Genomic DNA, 17,625 nt, shown 5'->3' with positions numbered 1-17,625 from the left:
AATTAATAATTTTAGTGCCCCATCAAGAACATTTTTAGGTAAAGCCTGCAATTATTTTTTTAAACCGTTAATGTGTAACAGTGAACAATACAATGACTGCTACTACAGTTTGGTGCCACCATCTAGATTCATGCTAAGCTGCCAGCAACTTTATCCACTATTGCTTTTGTGCCATCAGTGCAAATGTCAAAATGGGGAAAAAGACAAATAACATCTTAATATTATTACAAAAATAGTTTACCCTCATTGACTCTCTGAAAGGATGTCGAAGACCCGAGGGGTTTAAGGAGCACGCTTTGAAAATCTGCTAACCTCGGACATAGTTTTGGGCACCTCCATGAACAATTTATGTTCAGGCAAAGAATTAGATAGATTGAGAAGTGACTAGAAAAATAGGAGTTAAACAATGAGAATGTGGGATCATGGAAACAAGGAAAATAGGAACAGTCAGGAACTAATGGGGAAACAAAAACTGTACCAGAAAAAACCAACAACCATGTATATATAAATCTAAAATGTAGTTAGTTGGACTTTGCTGATTATCTTATATTGATGGTGTAAGAATATAGTAATTTATCCTTCATTTACCCCATGGTCCCAAGCACATAAGCCGGTGAGAATCATGCCTGAGCTTCCCTGGGCTTGTCCCACCTTATCTCTAAACATCCCGACCCTCCCCCAAGGCAACAGGCCAAGCGGATCTGCCACAATAAAAGGCACAACGCTTTGTACCAGGCTGCTGCTCCCTCTCTCTCTGGGGGCAGCCACTTTCTCTTTCAGATAATAAAATCTCTTGCGTGGGCCCGTGTCTCCTGAGTCATCCCAGGTAAGGAGGGTCGTGGCAAGATACCCTTTCGGATGGGAGTATAAGATATGAATCCATTTGTTTCTAGGGAATCATGACATTGGAACCACAGAGAAGGAAATGCAATCCCAGCACATTACATTGTTCTGCTGTGAGGAATATCTGTATACTCATAAAATAATATAAAGCTGTTTGTGGATTCTTAAATTTTAGAATAAGCCTATGAACAAAGCATAAAGTAGTGCATTATGGTTACACAGTAGGATATAAATGATCATTCTTGTCAATGTAAATGAAAAGAAGAAAGGTCCAGGATGTGGCAAACTCTCAAACTCTGCCAGGGGAATATTAATTGTACAAAAATTTGAAAAATGGTTTGGCAATATCTAAAACAGATGAAGATATGCCAATGACTCAGGATTCCTATTCCTAAAATGATACCCTAGAAAGAAAAATGTTAGTAATGTAAATACTTATAATAGCCCCAAATTGGAAGTAACTCAAATGTCTATTGACAACAGAATGGATAAAAAACTGTACATAGTCATACAATGCAACAAAATGAATGAGTTACAGCTACTCTCAACAACTTGTATGAATCTTAAGAACATAATATTGAAAATGAAAGAAGAAACAAAACAATACTTAGCATATGATTTCATTTATATATAGTTTTAAAAATTGGCAAATCTATAAGAAAAGAAAGGAAATGATTACCTCTTAAGAAGGAAGAAAGTGCTGTGAATGGGAAGGACACATGCTGGCTCTAATCTTTGATCTGGGCAGCCATTACATGGTTGTTCACTTTATCTGTTAATTTGAACATTTGTGGGTTTTGATTTTGGGGGGAACTTTTCTTTGTATGCTATATTTCACCATAAAGAAAGTTAAAGTGTTAAAGAAAAACCAACAAAAATTGGAGGATAGAATACAGGTTACTCATTTTACAGAGTGAGGATATAGATGTTCTGTCTAAAATTAATGTAAGAGTAAGTTAACATAAATGTTAGTTAAAGTAAACAACAGAAAACAATACAAATATCAAAAATAGAGGGGAGACTAGAGGATGGGTTTACATGTAAGTGTGCTAAATCCTCATGATTTACAGTGGCAAGTCAAAAGTTGAAAGATGGTAACTTTGGGGATTAGGACTGTGTGAGGCAGAATTTTTTCTTTATAAATACTATAAATATTGTACCATTGGTTTTACCATATGCATATATTAATTGAATTTAAAAAAACAAATCACCACAAGCTATTTTTTTAGTATTGCTGAACAAGTTTAAAGAAAAAGAGGCAGTACAGTGTTGAATAGTGGTTAAGAGTAGTAGCTGGAGAACTGTAAGCTGGATTGGTTAGGCTCAAATCTTTGCTCTGGCATTTTCTAACTGTATGGTCCTACGTAAGCCATTTATCCACTTTGTTTCCTCAGGTGAAAAAAGAGGCAAAAATCATCCCTATTTCATATGGTTGTTTTGAGCCTTTAGAATAGTGTCTAGTACATATGTGTTAAATGTGTTAATGATTAACTATCATTGAGTATTTAATACTGATAAAGCCAAGAGGAAAAGAAAATGAAGACTGAACATTATTCAGTGAATTTATTAGGTCATTGGTGATTTTAATAATATGGTTGAGTATGGAGCTTGAAGTTGGACTAAAGATGAAGAAAAAAAATTTTGTGTCTGGGAGTTACTTTAAATAATTTCAGGAAAAAAACAACACTGTTTATGTGTGTGTGTGTGTGTGTGTGTGTTTCTGGAAGTTGTTGTAGTAGGCAAAATAATGGTCCCTCCAAAATGCTCTAATCCTTGGAAACTGAATGTTACTTTATAGGATGAAAGGGATTTTGCAAATGTGATTAAAAGTTTTTAGATGTGGAGATTATCCTGGATTATACAGATGGGCCCAATCTATTCATGTGAGCCTTAAAAGTGGAAGAAGAAAGCAGGAGAGAGGCATAGGGAGAGTTGTACGGTAGAGGTCAGAGAAATGTGATGTGAGGAGGACTCAACCCACCATTGCTGGTTTTGAAGATGGAGGAAGGGACCCTTGAGCCAACAGAACAGCCTCTAGAAGGTACAAAAAGGAAAGAAATGTATTCCCCATCTAGAACCTACAGAAAGGAACACAGCCCTGACAACACCTTGATTTTAGCCCTGTGAGACCTGTGTTGGACTTCTAACCCATGGAACTGAACTACCAAATTTATGTTGTTTAAAGCCACTAAATGTGCAGTAATTTGTTATGTAGCAGTAGAAAACAAATACAAGGATGTATACAAATAAGAGAAAATGGCAAAATGTGGTTAACTCTTAAAGTTAGATGATGGGTAAATGACAGTTAATTATTTTCTCTATTTCTGTTCATGTTTGAAAACCAAAAGAAAAAAGTAAAAAATAGATCTGCTTTCTAGGATTAACTTAGCAGAAACTGATGCAATAAATCTCAAAGTTATTATTTGTCAATGAATACTGTTAAATGAACTAGACTCTGTTCTTCACTGATATACATATCAGTTCTCTGTAGATAGGTCTTGATGAGAAGCCAGGTTTGGCCATCATAGAATCAAGAGTAATGAAGAACAGGGGAGTTAGTAGATATCTTTATGCTTGTGTACATATATCACCACTTTGAGAAGATGTTGAAGTTTAGGAGTCCAGGGCACTCTCTTTTCAAGAAAATACTAACAATATATTAATATATATTAAATCCCTGGTCAATTAATTTCTAAGTTTTTTAGAACAGTGTCTAAATTTCTTAGAAAGGTGTCCCCTATCACCATATACCTGTAGTAAAAACAATAGCTAAGACTTCCAACAGTTTTTAACATCATAGGCTAGGCAGTGTATCAAATCAAGCACTTCATATATATTAATTCTTCTAATAGTCACAACAACTTTATAAGGTAGATTTTATAGATGAGAATACTAAGTATATACACAGAGCAATTATTCAAACATAAACAAACAGTTATGATCCTCTGAATATTCACAGGCAATCTGTTTGGTCATTTAATGTGAATAATTAATAATATTCCTCAAAAATTTTCCCTAATTTCCTTTTTCCCAGGGGAACAACTATTCTGACTTTCAACACCATAGACTAATTTTGATATTTTTGAACTTAATTTTGTGTAAATGATAGTGTATTGGTTTGTGTCTGCATCTTTTTTAACATTTTATTATGTCTATGACAGTCATATTGTTGCTTTGTAGCTATAGTTAGCTTATTTTTCAAAGCTGTATAGGATTTCATTGTATAACTATGCCACCATTTATATATTCCACTGTCGATGGATATTCATGTTATTTCCAGTTAAGAGTTATTATAAAGAGTGCTTCTATGAACATTTTGTTCATGTCTTTTGGTGCTTGTATGCATGCATTACTGTTAGGTATATACATATACCCGGTAGTAAATGACTGGGTCAGAAATATGTTCAACTGTAGTCATTACTGCCAAACAGTTTTCTAAAAATGGTTGTACTAATTTATACTAGCAATATATAAGAGTTCCCTTAATCTCCATCCTTATCAACAATTTTGGTAGTGTCTGACTTTTTTTCAGACATTTCATTCTCATGAGTTATTTTCTCATTGTGTTTTTCATGTGTATTTCCCTGATCTCTAATGAGGTTGAACATGGTTTTCATTTGTTTATTGCTTACACTTTGATTCTCTCAGAGTCTACATTCAGGATGTACCACCTACAGTTAATTCTTAAATTTTTCTCTTTTCAATCACATACTAAGGATACTAAGATGGGGAAAAATCCTATACTTACACCACTATCTCCCCTATCTCAGTTATTCTAGGCAGAAATTTAGAACTTGATTTTTTTATCTTACTTCCGATATCTATCAGATCAACAAGTCCTATTAATTTCCAAAATCAATCTTTAAAAGTTCACTTTCTTGCCTATGTACTGCCACTACTTGAGTCCAGACCATCATTTCATTCCTGGACGACCCCAACAACTTCTCTGTTTTTCTCATTTTGGATTTTGCCACTGTTCTCATTCTCCATATGGCAGTAACAGGAGTATTAATTTCTAAAACTTTTCAGTGCCTTCCCATTGCTCTGAGAACAAAATTCAAACTTTTTCTTAATTTAGAAGCCCCTGAAGTTCTGCCCTTTGGCTATCTTTCCAACCTCATCTCTGGCCATTCCTTGTTTATTGCGTGCTAGCCACAATCCTCTTACCAGGTCTAGGAAACTACACTCCAGCTTCACTCATCTTTCATTCCTTAAAACACCAGGCTCCTTTCATCTTAAGGGAGTACTTGTCCTATAGCCTTCTTATCCTTTAATTCTCAGTTTAAATTTTACCTCCTTGATTTGTTTTCTTCATAAAACTTATCGACAATCTGCAATTATTAAGGTTGCTTGTCCGTCTCCTCCAAAAAAATAAAAATAATGATAATGATGATGATGATGACGGCTTGTAGTTTTTGGCCCTTACTAATTTGTCAGGCACCACTCTTGACTTTGAAATAAACTAACCCTTTTAATCCTCATAACAACCATTCAAAGTTCGTACAATCATTATTCTCATTTTACAGATGGGGAAATTAAATCACAGAGTGGTTAAGTAATTTTCCTTCATTTTTACTGCTAGGAAGTGGCAGAGCTGGCATTTGAACCCAGATAACCTAATTACATTTTAACTACTGTGCCACTGTCTTTCTTTTTTTTTTTTTACCATAGGTTACAATGTACTTGGGTCAAGAAATTAGTGTTTTAAAGAAGTGAAATGAAGGATAATAGATTACATACAAATGTATTCATTTAGTAAGAATAAGTACTGTTTTGTGGAACTTTTGGCTCAGTTGTACATACCAAGTCATGAGATGGGAAAGCCACTGCATTACGCATTCTGCCTCTCTGTGTAAATTCCTGAGCTGACTGGCTGGCTCACTAGGATATCCCTGTGGTCTAGCCCTGCTACTGGGCCGCAAATAAGCACTCAGTGAATTTTATTAATTGATTGAAATAAGCTATGGTAAGTATCAAAAGGCTGATAAAAATTTTTCCTTAACTCCTCTACAAAGGTTTTTTTGATGGCAACCATTGAAATTCAACTTAACTTGAATTTAAAGATCTCATTATGTGTGCCAGTATTAAATAAGGTTATACTAATGTTAAATATAGCTGGATAGTAGGAAGGATTCAGAAAGATTACTAACCCCTTCTATACCCTAGTGTTTTAAAGTCCTTGTTCTTTGAAAACTGGAAGAGAAAAAGTTATGCTTCCTTGGGTTTATTTTTAGAGTGCTTTTTAGAAATATTAAATATTTTCTTATTTGTATTATTACAAATTGTAAAAAAGAAAATGACTAAAAAGTGTGGCAGGAAATATCAGACAGTTTTGAGTAGCAATCCTATTATTGGCTGATAGTTCTTAGGCAAAACACAAACTCTTGAGAGTTCCTACTTCTGTTATAGCAGCCCATTAATACCTACCTAAAGTAAAGAGAGCTACTACCTCCTTAGGAACAGCAATCTGTTTGAAAGCCTAGATCTGTTTTGAAACTATGTTTGTATAGCAAGCATAGTGTTTTCACCTATTTGTATGATACAGGAAATTAAAAAGAGCAAAATTTTCTAAAGGTGTTTTTTTTTACTATAAGATTGAATACTGTGTTTATTGAAGGGAAGGTGCAAAGCCTTTCAAACACACACTGACCTTGCCTTGAATCTTAAGAGATAATTGGAAGTATTTAGTACACATCCAAATATTTAGCTCACAATGAGAGCTATTTTTATGATAAACAGGGTCCAAGGCTCTGCAACTCAGAGTTGATGATTGTTCAATATATCTTGTTAAAAGTCTGCTTTTTTAAAGTCATTATTTAATAGGAAGGTAAAAAAAATATCTGGGTTGTTTTATCTTCTCCTTGGACTGTAGGACTTTGAAACAGATTATATCTACAGCATTCTTTGAAATTTCTCTAGCATACATATAGTACAGCTATTTGCACTTTAGGTTTTACCAGCCTGGTCCTAAATTGCACTGGTAATAAAAAAAAAAAAGATCTTGATGTTGTCATGGGACTTTAATTTCCTGAGACACCAGGGGGACGGGGAGAAGGAATGGGCTCAATCATCTGATGGCATATTAGCATATTCTAAACAGAAAAACAAGATTCAGCTTTTAAAAGATCCCTTGAACAATGTGATCATCAAGTTTGTATAAGGATAATTACTTTAGGTGTTTCATAACTCTTGGGGACCTAGAGGACCCTTCCCCTTCCTTGAAAAGATAACCCTAAACCTATGCTCTAGATTCCAGTTTTCCATTACAAAAGAAAAAAGAAAAATCAGGCTTCTAACCTCAGTAGTTCAGTAAAGCTAAGGTCACTTACCTTGGTTAAATCTTCATATTTAAAAGCAATAAAAAATAGGTATATTATTGACCTGAGGTTTCTTGGTAAGCATTTTATACATACTTTCACATTAATCCTCATGATCATTTTATCAAATAGGTCTAAGTGGTGGCAGAGAGGACAGTTAAAAGGCTGTAACAGTATTACAGAAGCATGATGGCAGCTTAGAGCAGTGTGGTGGCAAGTAGAAAAAGCAGAATTTAACAGACACTTAGGAGGTACAACTGACTGATCTTGGTGAGTGCTTAGAATACTGCCTGGTAGATGCTTAAGAAATATTTATAAATGAATGGATCATGGAGGGTGAAGGGAAAGGTGGGGAGGGGTGAAGGGATGATTTTTAGGTTATGTGAATTGTTAGGTGGTGTCATTCACTAAGATAGGGAAAAGGGAAGAAAATTACTTAGAGGGTGTACATCTCCCACATTCCTACAACCAGCTCTCCCACACCCACTGACTTGATGGCAGTGTTTTGAGCCAAATAACTTGTTCCTTCAGGCTAGATGGGGACCTTACCCAACAGCAAATAATCCACAGGGTGGATAATGACTTTGGCTACAAAAAAGAAACCGAGGCAATTAGTCTTTCTTCCTCGATTTTGAACTAAGAAGCAGAGAAAGAATCTGGCAGTTAGCAGCAGAGGCCAAATGACTTAACATGATGGAGGTTCAGCAACAGCAAATTGGGTCAGTCAGGGTCCCATCAAAATCAGATAGAAAGCTCAAACTGCATATTTGAAGAAAGTTATTAAAAGGGCCATTTATAGAGGTGCAAGCAAGAGTCAGGGAAACCAACATGAGGTAATGCAATACCCCAAGGGCTAGAGGTTGCTACTCCCAGGCCTGAAAGGACAAAGGGAAGGACTGGAGAAATTAACTGAAAGAGAGGGCTCAGAAGTCAATCCTTGGTGACCCAGCTTGGGGAATAAGGACTATGACCTCATTGCCGTATGGCCTCCAGTCTCCTGCAGGTACTTTCCACCAAGAGAACCCATCGAGATACCAAAGAGGGCAAGGAAATCAATTGGTACAATCTGGACAGGTGAGCCTTCTCTGAAAAAGGGCAGAAAGCAGATACGGAGGGGCAAGTAGAACATGGGTGAAGTTGTCTCCAAGAGGCAGTTATGTGGAAGCCAAGAGTTACTGTCTTGCCAATGGGTTTTAGCCCCGGGCAAGTTCACTATGGATTCAGTGTGACCAAAGAAATAGACAGCAAAACGTTCTTGGGGTGAAGGGGTTAGACCCAATTTATTTCCAGGTGGCAGGTCAGTCACTAAAATCCCATTCACTCAGAACGAGTCTGCATGCAGCAAGTCATTCTTTGCCTCTGGGCTCCTCTGTCCACACAGCCATCACACACAGCCGTCCTGCACAGCCGTCCTCTGGACCTCTGTCCTCAGCGTTGCCACTACTCTAGCCTCTGCTCTGCTCTTCTGCAGCCTTGCAGCCCTGCCACTGTGTTGTGCCAGAGCACTCAGCGGAGCTCTTTTTATAGAGTCAACAGTCATGTATTGTCCACAGATATGCAGTGAGCTAGTCAACCACGGCCAGGTGAGAATCCTGGCCATAGGAACTCTCATTTTATCACAGTTACTAATATGCATTTAAAAGAGGAACAACAAATTGCTAATTTCCTTCACTGACATTAGTGGTGCTGCACTACAGTGAAGATCCCAAACACCCACTGTTGAATTCTTTAGAGAACTTTTGAATACATTTACCCTCAGTTCTTCTCTTCCTGCAAGTAAAACCTATTTGTAAGAAAGTCCATCTGTATTTCTTCAGTAAAGCACCCTTACTATTTTTCAATTAAAAAAAAACTAACAAACAAAACCACCAATCATGGTTAGGTAGCCCATATGAATCTAACTTTGGAGAACCACTGTACATAATCTTTTTCTCAAATGAATGTCTTTAATTTGTATGTATTTGAGTAGATGGTAAAACAGAATGTACTCTGAGTCATATCAATCGTGAACTTGTTGACAAGCTTTTGTAAAAGAGTCAAGCATTACTTGACAGGACTCCAAAGGGCTGATTATAACAGGAAGAGCATCTACTTGGTACTTAACACAAAGCTTCACCAATAATGAGCTAGTAGAGATGGCGCCTCTCTCGGAATACAGGTGGAAATAAAGTCATTATTTAATTGAAAACAGGTTGGGAGGTTGTTTAGGATTAAGTAAATTGGAAATTAGTGATATGGGAAAACAAGAAAGGCATTGTTGAGACAGTTGATGTAACATATGGATAGCTTATTAGCCTTAGGAAAATAAAAAATGTATGCCTCATACAACTTTTTTTTTTTTACATTGTTTGGGGTTAATTTAATTGTTCATTAATGTACATTCCACTTTAAGATCACTGAATTTACAGAGCCAAGTCAAGAATTATTTGCTTTATGAAAGTTTCCTTAATTTTTTTAGTTTTTTTTGAGAGGGCATCTCTCATATTTATTGATCAAATGGTTGTTAACAACAATAAAATTCGTGTAGGGGACTCAATGCACAATCATTAATCAACCCCAAGCCTAATTCTCAACAGTCTCCAATCTTCTGAAGCATACCAAACAAGTTCTTACATGGTGAACAAGTTCTTACATAGTGAATAAGTTCTTACATGGTGAACAGTGCAAGGGCAGTCATATCACAGAAATGTTCGGTTTTGATCACGCATCATGAACTATAAACAATCAAGTCAGATATGATTATTTGTTTGATTTTTATACTTGATTTATATGTGAATCCCACATTTCTCCCTTATTATTATTATTATTTAAATAAAATGCTGAAATCATACAACTTTTAAGTAAAAAAAAAAAATTAACCTCAAGTTAAATGTGATTTGAGTGAGGCTCGTGGGAGGTGAGCCCCTGCAAACTCTCTGCCGAGTTCCGCAGTCCTGAAGGAAGCCCGTAGGGACCCACTGCCAAGTCTCTAACAAATGGCTGGTGGATACCCTTGTGGAGGGAGCCGAGCCATCCCTCTGCGAAAAAAATGTCCACTGGGCCAAACCCATTTTCAGCGACCTTGCGCTGGAACAAAAACCTGAACTCACAAACACACGCACTCGAAACCAGTATCATCACCCACCAGATGAGTGCCAAGTGAAAAGCTCTTATATAATCAAACCATACTTGTACCTTCTTTGTATCCATTCCACAAGGAGGTTTGGTACATGGTTATTGTAACCAAATATCTTCACTTGTTTTTAACTTTTTGTTTTACACAAAAGTACTTTAAAAAATACTTCAGTTTGTGGGTGGAAAAAGGGATGGGAAAGTGCACTAAACCAACTGCCTGGGCAAAGGTTTTGTGAACAGTTACCTACAGATAACACTGTTTTCATTCTAGACGTGGCTCGAGGTGACCGCGGCACCCCAAAGAGCCTTGCGAGGCGACCGACTCAGGGGGTAAAGTGGCCCAGTCCGCGACCCCGGCCCTTTGCAGAGGTGCCCAGGGTACCTGGCGGAGAAGATCCCGTCCCGCTCCGATACAACAACTCTGCTACAGGGCCTGAGGCAAAGCGCCAGCCCGCGGGAGCCACGTGCATAGCCCGCCCCGCCCCTTGCCCGCGAAGCTCTGCGCCGCACCGCCGCGAGTCACAGAGGCCCGGTGCGAGCCACGCCCCCGCGCCCGCAGCCCGGGCTGCCATAGTTAACGAGGCGGGAAATCTTTCCGTTCGCCGTCGCTTCCTCCTCCGCTGGCCGCTGGAGCAGGGGCGGCCTTCAGGCCCGGCTGCACCCGGGCGGCTCGTCTGCCTCGCACGGTAGGCGAAGGCCTGACGCGGGCAGCGGCTGGGGAGCAGCCACGTCACTCTCCTCAGGGAGGCCCCGCCCCTGCTCCGTCCCCTGGGACCGCCCCTTCCACGCCCCGCCCCGTCCCCGCAAGCTGTTACCCGCTTTTCGGGCGCGCGCCTGCCCGTCTTCCCTAGAGGTCTTCCAGCTTCGGCTCGCTGCATCTTCAACGCGGTCCGCGCCGGGTGAGGGCTCGCGGCCCCTGGCTGCGGCGCCCTGCGCGTGTTGGCTGGCTTGGGGCGTGCGTCGCGGAGGGGCGCTGGGCCAGCGGGCGTTTGGCGCTTCGTTCGACGCAGGGAGGAGCGGTACGCCGGACGCTGCACGGCCTCGGCCGACGTGGGTGGCGGTGGTGACGGCGGCTGGACTTTCGGGTTCTTGCGTCCAGCCCCGGCGGAGAGACGGGCAGCCGGACTCCCTGACCCCAGACCCCTGAGGGCTGGGGCGGCTGGGGCAAGGGGACGATGTCTGTTCGCTCCCCGGTGCCCTCTGCTCACTCCCGGGAGGAGTCGCCCGCGATGGCTGCTGAGAGGGAGCCGCTGTCCGTCTCAGCGAGCCGGCAGGCCCAGCAGGTACCCCTGCACGGAAGGGAAGGCAAGGAGACGGCGAGAGAGGAGAGGGCCGCTACCGCCAGCAGCGCAGGGGCGCGGGGAGAGCCGTCGCCGGCGCAGGTGCTGGGACACAGCGTGCCCCAGGAGGCCGTGCCGGTGAGGCCTCTAGCGCTGCACCTGGCGCGCAGGGCGCACGGGCCGGGGGATCCCTTCAACGGGGAGCCGCCGCCACTCCTGTCTCGGGGCCCGCCGAACGCGGACGCCCCCAAGGAGACCGCCGGCCCTGAGGAAAAGCTGCCGCCGCCGCCGCCGCCGCCGCCTAAGGAGAACCCTTGGATGAAAAAACCTTCCCAGCACCTGCCCCTCGCAGGGACTTGTTCGCTGCCACCCGTACTAGAATCCCTGGAATCAGGTCTGTGGTTCCTCTGAGGGGGGCATCGGCAGGGTGTGTGCAGGGACCCCTCGCTGGCGGCCGCGGCTGGGGGAGGGGCAGGCCTCCGGTCCCTGTCAGTCGGAGGTATTTAGTTCCAAGGTGTCATTCACTCTGTCTATTTACATAAATGGGCATCGGGGAAGGGAGCGGCAGGAAGAGGTGGGACCTCGGCTCTCCTTGACTGGTAGGGGCACGGAGTGGGTAAAGTAGCTGAGCTTCTCAGCTGCCACGGCCTCGATTGTTTCTTGCTCCCACGTGTTAGTGACTGTGAAAGCTAGGTTTCGGTAGATACTGCAGTTCATCCTATAGAGAAGTTTCTGTGGACTTTTAAAAAAGGGATGAAGCAAGTCAGAGCAAGGGGATTTATTTCTAAGTGGAAGCCCGATACTGATTTTTTAATGTTAAGTGATTGCTTAGCCGAAGATCTGTTTTCAAAACGCTGCTAAACGGCATATAACAAATGAACTGTGTACTGTGGAGCTAAAATGTTACTAAAATGCTTTGAGTAAAGGTTGTCGTGGAAAATAATTGAAATAGGATAGTTGACATGAGAGTTGATTGCATATTAGGTAAATGGTAGTCTTCTGACATTCAATTAGTCCTCTTAACCTTTAAAGATTAGATTATGCCACTACATTTGAATGCAGACCAATGCAGTGTGGCCCTTGGTGGTTTATTTTGGGTGTAGCAACTGGAGGTTTTTTTTCTTTTTTTAAATGGAAATACTAAACAAAACTAAGACAAAAAGCACTGTTTCCTAGTTTGACTTGCTAAATTGTAGCAAGTTAGTTGAACTTTTGATATAGAAATTACAATTGTTTTGCAAATCTTCACTTTTTCTTAAAGGTTAACAGAATGGGGAAAATTTGAGATGTTTACAAGGTTGTGAGAATCATGAGATAAAGGGTATGGTAAAATGTAAGTTGATACATTTTTTAATGTATTTCAATACATTATATTGAAATATTAATGTTTCTTAAGAGGAACTCTAATATTAAAGGTAAATGTTGATTGATCTTTTTTAGCTTTTGCATGGTAATACTAATCCATTCTTGGTAAATTTTGACACTTGCAGAAAAAATTTGCTCTAAATATAATACCACCATCATTCCTAGCTGCATTTTACTGCTATTACTAACTGAAGAAAATAAAAATCTTAAGAGCAAAAACCTCTATAAAATTTAGCAAAGAGAAAGCCCTGATCACTCTCAGTGGCTGTCATACTTCCCTACTTCTAGACTTAGACACACATGTTACATTCAGTGAATAAAAACAAAAAAAAGAAGAACTCTGATTATAAAATAAATTTGACAGGCTTTAAAACTTTCAAGGTGAGACTCAGGAATTTTAACTGGAAATGACCTTGTTTAATATAATCAACCTACAGGTACCTTCATTGGGGATCTTAATCTTTGGATATTAAGAACCAAGGTGATGCTTGATGTATGTGCGATTCATGGGAATTTCAGTGTTACTGGTGTCTCTCTGTAGGCAACACTTTCTGTGCCTGCATGCATACCATTCTTCAGACTTGCAGTAACTTTATAGTCTCTCCCCAGTACTGATTCTACACTGTCCTAACACATCTTCTATTTGCAGTTGACTTTAAAAGATTATGGTGTAGAAATGCACTGTTCTGAGAGACTTGGGTTCTAGTCCAGATATTGTTACTTACCAGCTAGTTGACTTCTGACAAGATTTCTGAGCCTCCTAATGAATAAAGTGGATATATTAATATCTTCCAGTTCTTAAAAGCTAGAGTGCCATTGTATAATCTGGGCACGTTAGAATCCTATTTTGTAGGTAAATTTGCAACCTCAAGAATAATATAGGAGCAGAGGACCTTTAAGGTTCCGAGTAGGTGCAAACTAGGGAGTGTTAAATTAGTATAAATAGTCCTTTTGGTAGGGGGCCTTTATAATTTTTAAAAACATTTATTTATTTATTTTTTATTTTGGTATCATTAATCTACAATTACATGAAGGACATTATGTTTACTAGACTCCTCCCCATCACCAAGACCCCCCTACATACCCCTTCACAGTCACTGTCCATCAATGTAGTAAGGTGCTGTAAAATCACTAGTTGTCTTCTCTGTGTTGCATAGCCAGGGGACCTTTATAATTTATCCTAAAAACCTGGATACTCTTGAGAGGGAAAGACAAGAATATTAATTATGTTGGAATAACAGACTTAAAACACATCTCTCTTGGCCAAACCTGGATTTACTGTCACTTAACGAGGTATAGGGATTCTATCCACTAAATTTTGCCAGAAAGTTTGTTACCAGAGATAGAAACATTATAGGAAACCAGGAGAGTCTTTCAGTACTGATCATCATGAATTTTTTCTGTCAGAACCTGCAGTTCTAACTGATCTGTAAGTAAGGCATTCTTGCTTCTTTGGCCCTTGTGAGACAGTTTCTCCACTTTTGGGATGGTTCTGGCCTGTGTATTGCTGTTTCTGGTAACTAGGTAAGGCCCTCTTCTCCGTCAAAGCCTGCCCACCCAAGAGACCTAGGATAGTGTCAGTGCAGTCTTTTCAGTCAGGAGACCAGAAAGAATTGCCCCCCAATCTGTCCTAATCTTGTTTGAAGTGTTTTAAAGTATTTTTTAAAAATTCTATTTTGGAAATCTTTATTAAAATCACAGTATGGGACTTAATAATCACTTAACTGTAGCCATGACTACATTTTGCATATTAAAAATTAGCTTTCTAATGTAATTTCAGTTCTTTTACTCATGAAACATGTTATATAAAAATATTGACTTTTCCATCTTTTTCATTCTTAGTCTTCTCTGATGACATCAACTCTCTTTCCTCCCAGTGTCTGCTTCCCAGAAACCTCAAATAAGCTTACGTTTTACCCTAATAACATTTTGAGTTGTATAAATGGTACAGAAGTGCATTCTCCTTATTAAAAAAACAGAACTTTTATGACCCTTCAGAAAAAGATGTTACCAGCTTACTGAATCCTTTCAGAGCTTTCTATGTAATTACTTTCAAAAATAGTGTCTTAGAACATAATATCATCCTCCTTTTTTCATTTAAAGTTTCAGTTGATCCTTTATTTTTTTCTCTTTATAATTAGTGAGATTTTTTTATTGAGATATAACTGACATATAACATTAGTTTCAGGTCTACAACATTTGATTTAATATTTGTATACATTATGAAATGATCACCACTTAAGTCTGGTCAACATCCATCCCCATACATAGTTACAAACATTTTTTTCTTGTGATGAGGTTTATCTTTTTTAATCTAAACTCCCTTAAAAAAATTGCTTTGAAGTGGTCCATAAATACAACTGATGTAGTTAATTTAGTCATTTACCTATTGATCAACCTTTTGGTTGTTTCAGACGACGTTGTTATACACACCTCTTTATCTATGTCTGCCTTTCTCTAGTACAGATGACAAGTGGAATAGCTAGGTCATAGGATATTAGTTGAGAAGATTTCTCCAAAGTGACTTTACAAATTGATACTCCCACTTTTAGAGTGTGAGAAGTCATTTTTCTTTTTTACCCTTTTTAAGCACTCATTTAATAACAGGCAGGCTGATTTCTTCCTTTTAAGTTAAAACATGGAAAAACTGAAAAATTTTCTTTTTTAGGCTTATTTTACCTGTTCTCTATATGTGCACATAAAATTATATTTAAAACATGGTGGACTTCTTTTCACATCAATACATACAGATTTACCTTATTTCTAACAATTTTACGTTATTTTGTATAGCTGTACCATAATGTAATCATCCCATATTAATGAATGTCAATGTTATTTTCTTAAGTACAGTTATCAGCAAATCTATAGTGAACATTTTATACAGACATCTTTGTACCCTTTCTTGATTTCAGCTAATTTCCCAGAAATGGAATTGCTTTATTAAAAGGTATATTCATTTCAAATGACAGATTACCCTTGAAAGAGTATACTACTTCATGGTCTTACCAAATATCTTAAGAGAAATTTCATTTATCACAAGTGCTGACCAACACTTGATGTTCTGTTTTTTGTCAGTGTGATAGGTGAAAAGTGTTTTGTTTACCTTTTTTGTTAGTATAATTGAATGTAATTTCATGTTTGGCCATTTTGCATTTCTTTTTTGAGTAGTTTTACTCAGATTTATTTATTTTTAAAGCTCAGTATCATCCTTTTAATTGAAAAAGACTGGATTGATGAGGTGGTCTAAGTGAGCAGCACAAAGGACTTCCTTAGGAATTAGACAAACATACCCACACAATTGGCATTGCACAGGTCCCCCTTCTACCTCTGTTGGGGAGTCTGTTCCTGTGAAGTTGACAGCATGGAGGAGCAGACAAGAATGCTTGATTTTTGTGGATAGCTAGCTCCCAAAGAGAAAGGGGAAAAGGTGCTGGCTTTGCAAATAAATTCTTTCCCTAAATTCATTTATCAGGAAGCTTATTGTTTTCATGAGTGGAATTAGGACTTAGAAACAGGAATTTTTCTGGAAAGTCTTCCTCTTGGAAAGGTAAATTAACGCTTATGGACAGTTTGTGACCAGAGTTAAGAAACTGCTCTTTTTTCCTATCCTAGAGTATCTAGCCACATTGGCAAACAAAGTTTGTCAAATACTTTGTGATGAGATTAAGTTACAGTGGGATATATATAAATATTCCAATTGCAATGTGCATAGAGGTACTTCATTAATAAAATGTAAGCATTATATATGCCACAGAGTTAAATGTAAACCTTTTCCTATTACATTTCCTGAGGAGGAATTAAAGTTGGGGATTAAATCTAAACAAAAATCCAACATTTTTGAGTCCAAAAGAATTATCTGAAATCAAAATCTCTTTTCCTTGTTTTTTTAAACATGAAGAAATTAAGTTCAAGATTCTTCTTCGATAACCTCTTTACTTACTTTTAGCTAGAGATTACAATCAATGGTTGGGTAGAGTATGGACCCATATTGATTTTTAAATCAGTGGAAAGCTTATTAATTCTTATGTTCAAGTATTTTTTGTCCAGTTTAATATCATGATTGTATTATTTAGTACTGCAGTTAAAAAGTTTATGTGGTCAGAATAATTTTTTATTTTTGAATTTAATTTTGTGATTATTAATGTAATTGATTTTTAATCAAGTTAAATAAAACTTATGTGACTAGCTCATCACTTTACATTACATCAAATAGTTTGTATAATGCTATATTTTATAACTACCAAGCACATAATTTACTTAGCAGTGTTTTGAGATGTGTTCTCCACTTTGTTGAGGGTTTAGTCTCCCAAGTGTTCTCTAGTGTATTACTTTCTTGAAATACGCTATTTACAGAAACAGACCAAATTCTAGATAGTATACAGGCAAATATTGTTCTTTATTAAATTGGGTTTTTTCCTGCCCCTTTTTTTTTTGTTTGCCCTTATTTTTATCTCCTGCATCTAATTTTTCTTAATGAAATATATTATTCTTATGCACCTTTTCATATATGTAACATGTGTACATGTACCTAAAGTACAAAAAAGAAAAAAACAAATATCCACTTACTTGCTTTTCTGCTTTAGAAATAGAATTACCATATTCAAAATCCCTTTATGCTCATCCATGGTAAAGTTTTCATCCCTCATCCCATTTCCTTTGATAATTGCTCTGTACCTTACTTAAATCTACTTCTGGTCTTTAACTCA

General features: G+C 38.5%; 1 protein-coding gene across 9 annotated transcripts in view; it reads left to right on the top strand.

Annotated features, from left to right (window-relative positions):
• Window positions 1–11,102: 11,102 nt before the first annotated feature.
• The window catches only part of LARP1B (La ribonucleoprotein 1B), a 169,779-nt gene continuing 163,256 nt past the window's right edge, over window positions 11,103–17,625 (top strand). For 3 of the 9 annotated variants that reach the window (XM_036997885.2, XM_073237050.1, XM_073237051.1), the window contains exon 1: window positions 11,103–11,948. In XM_036997885.2, coding sequence (XP_036853780.2) covers window positions 11,450–11,948 — 499 coding nt within the window. In that variant the 5' untranslated portion in view covers window positions 11,103–11,449. The remainder of the gene's footprint in view (window positions 11,949–17,625) is intronic. The other 6 variants (XM_073237049.1, XM_036997883.2, XM_036997884.2 and 3 more) reach the window with 3 other exon arrangements.

This window comes from Manis javanica, chromosome 5, assembly GCF_040802235.1.
Source record: "Manis javanica isolate MJ-LG chromosome 5, MJ_LKY, whole genome shotgun sequence".
In the NCBI taxonomy this organism is placed as follows: Eukaryota; Metazoa; Chordata; class Mammalia; order Pholidota; family Manidae; genus Manis; species Manis javanica.
This window is presented reverse-complemented; position numbering and strand designations above follow the sequence as displayed.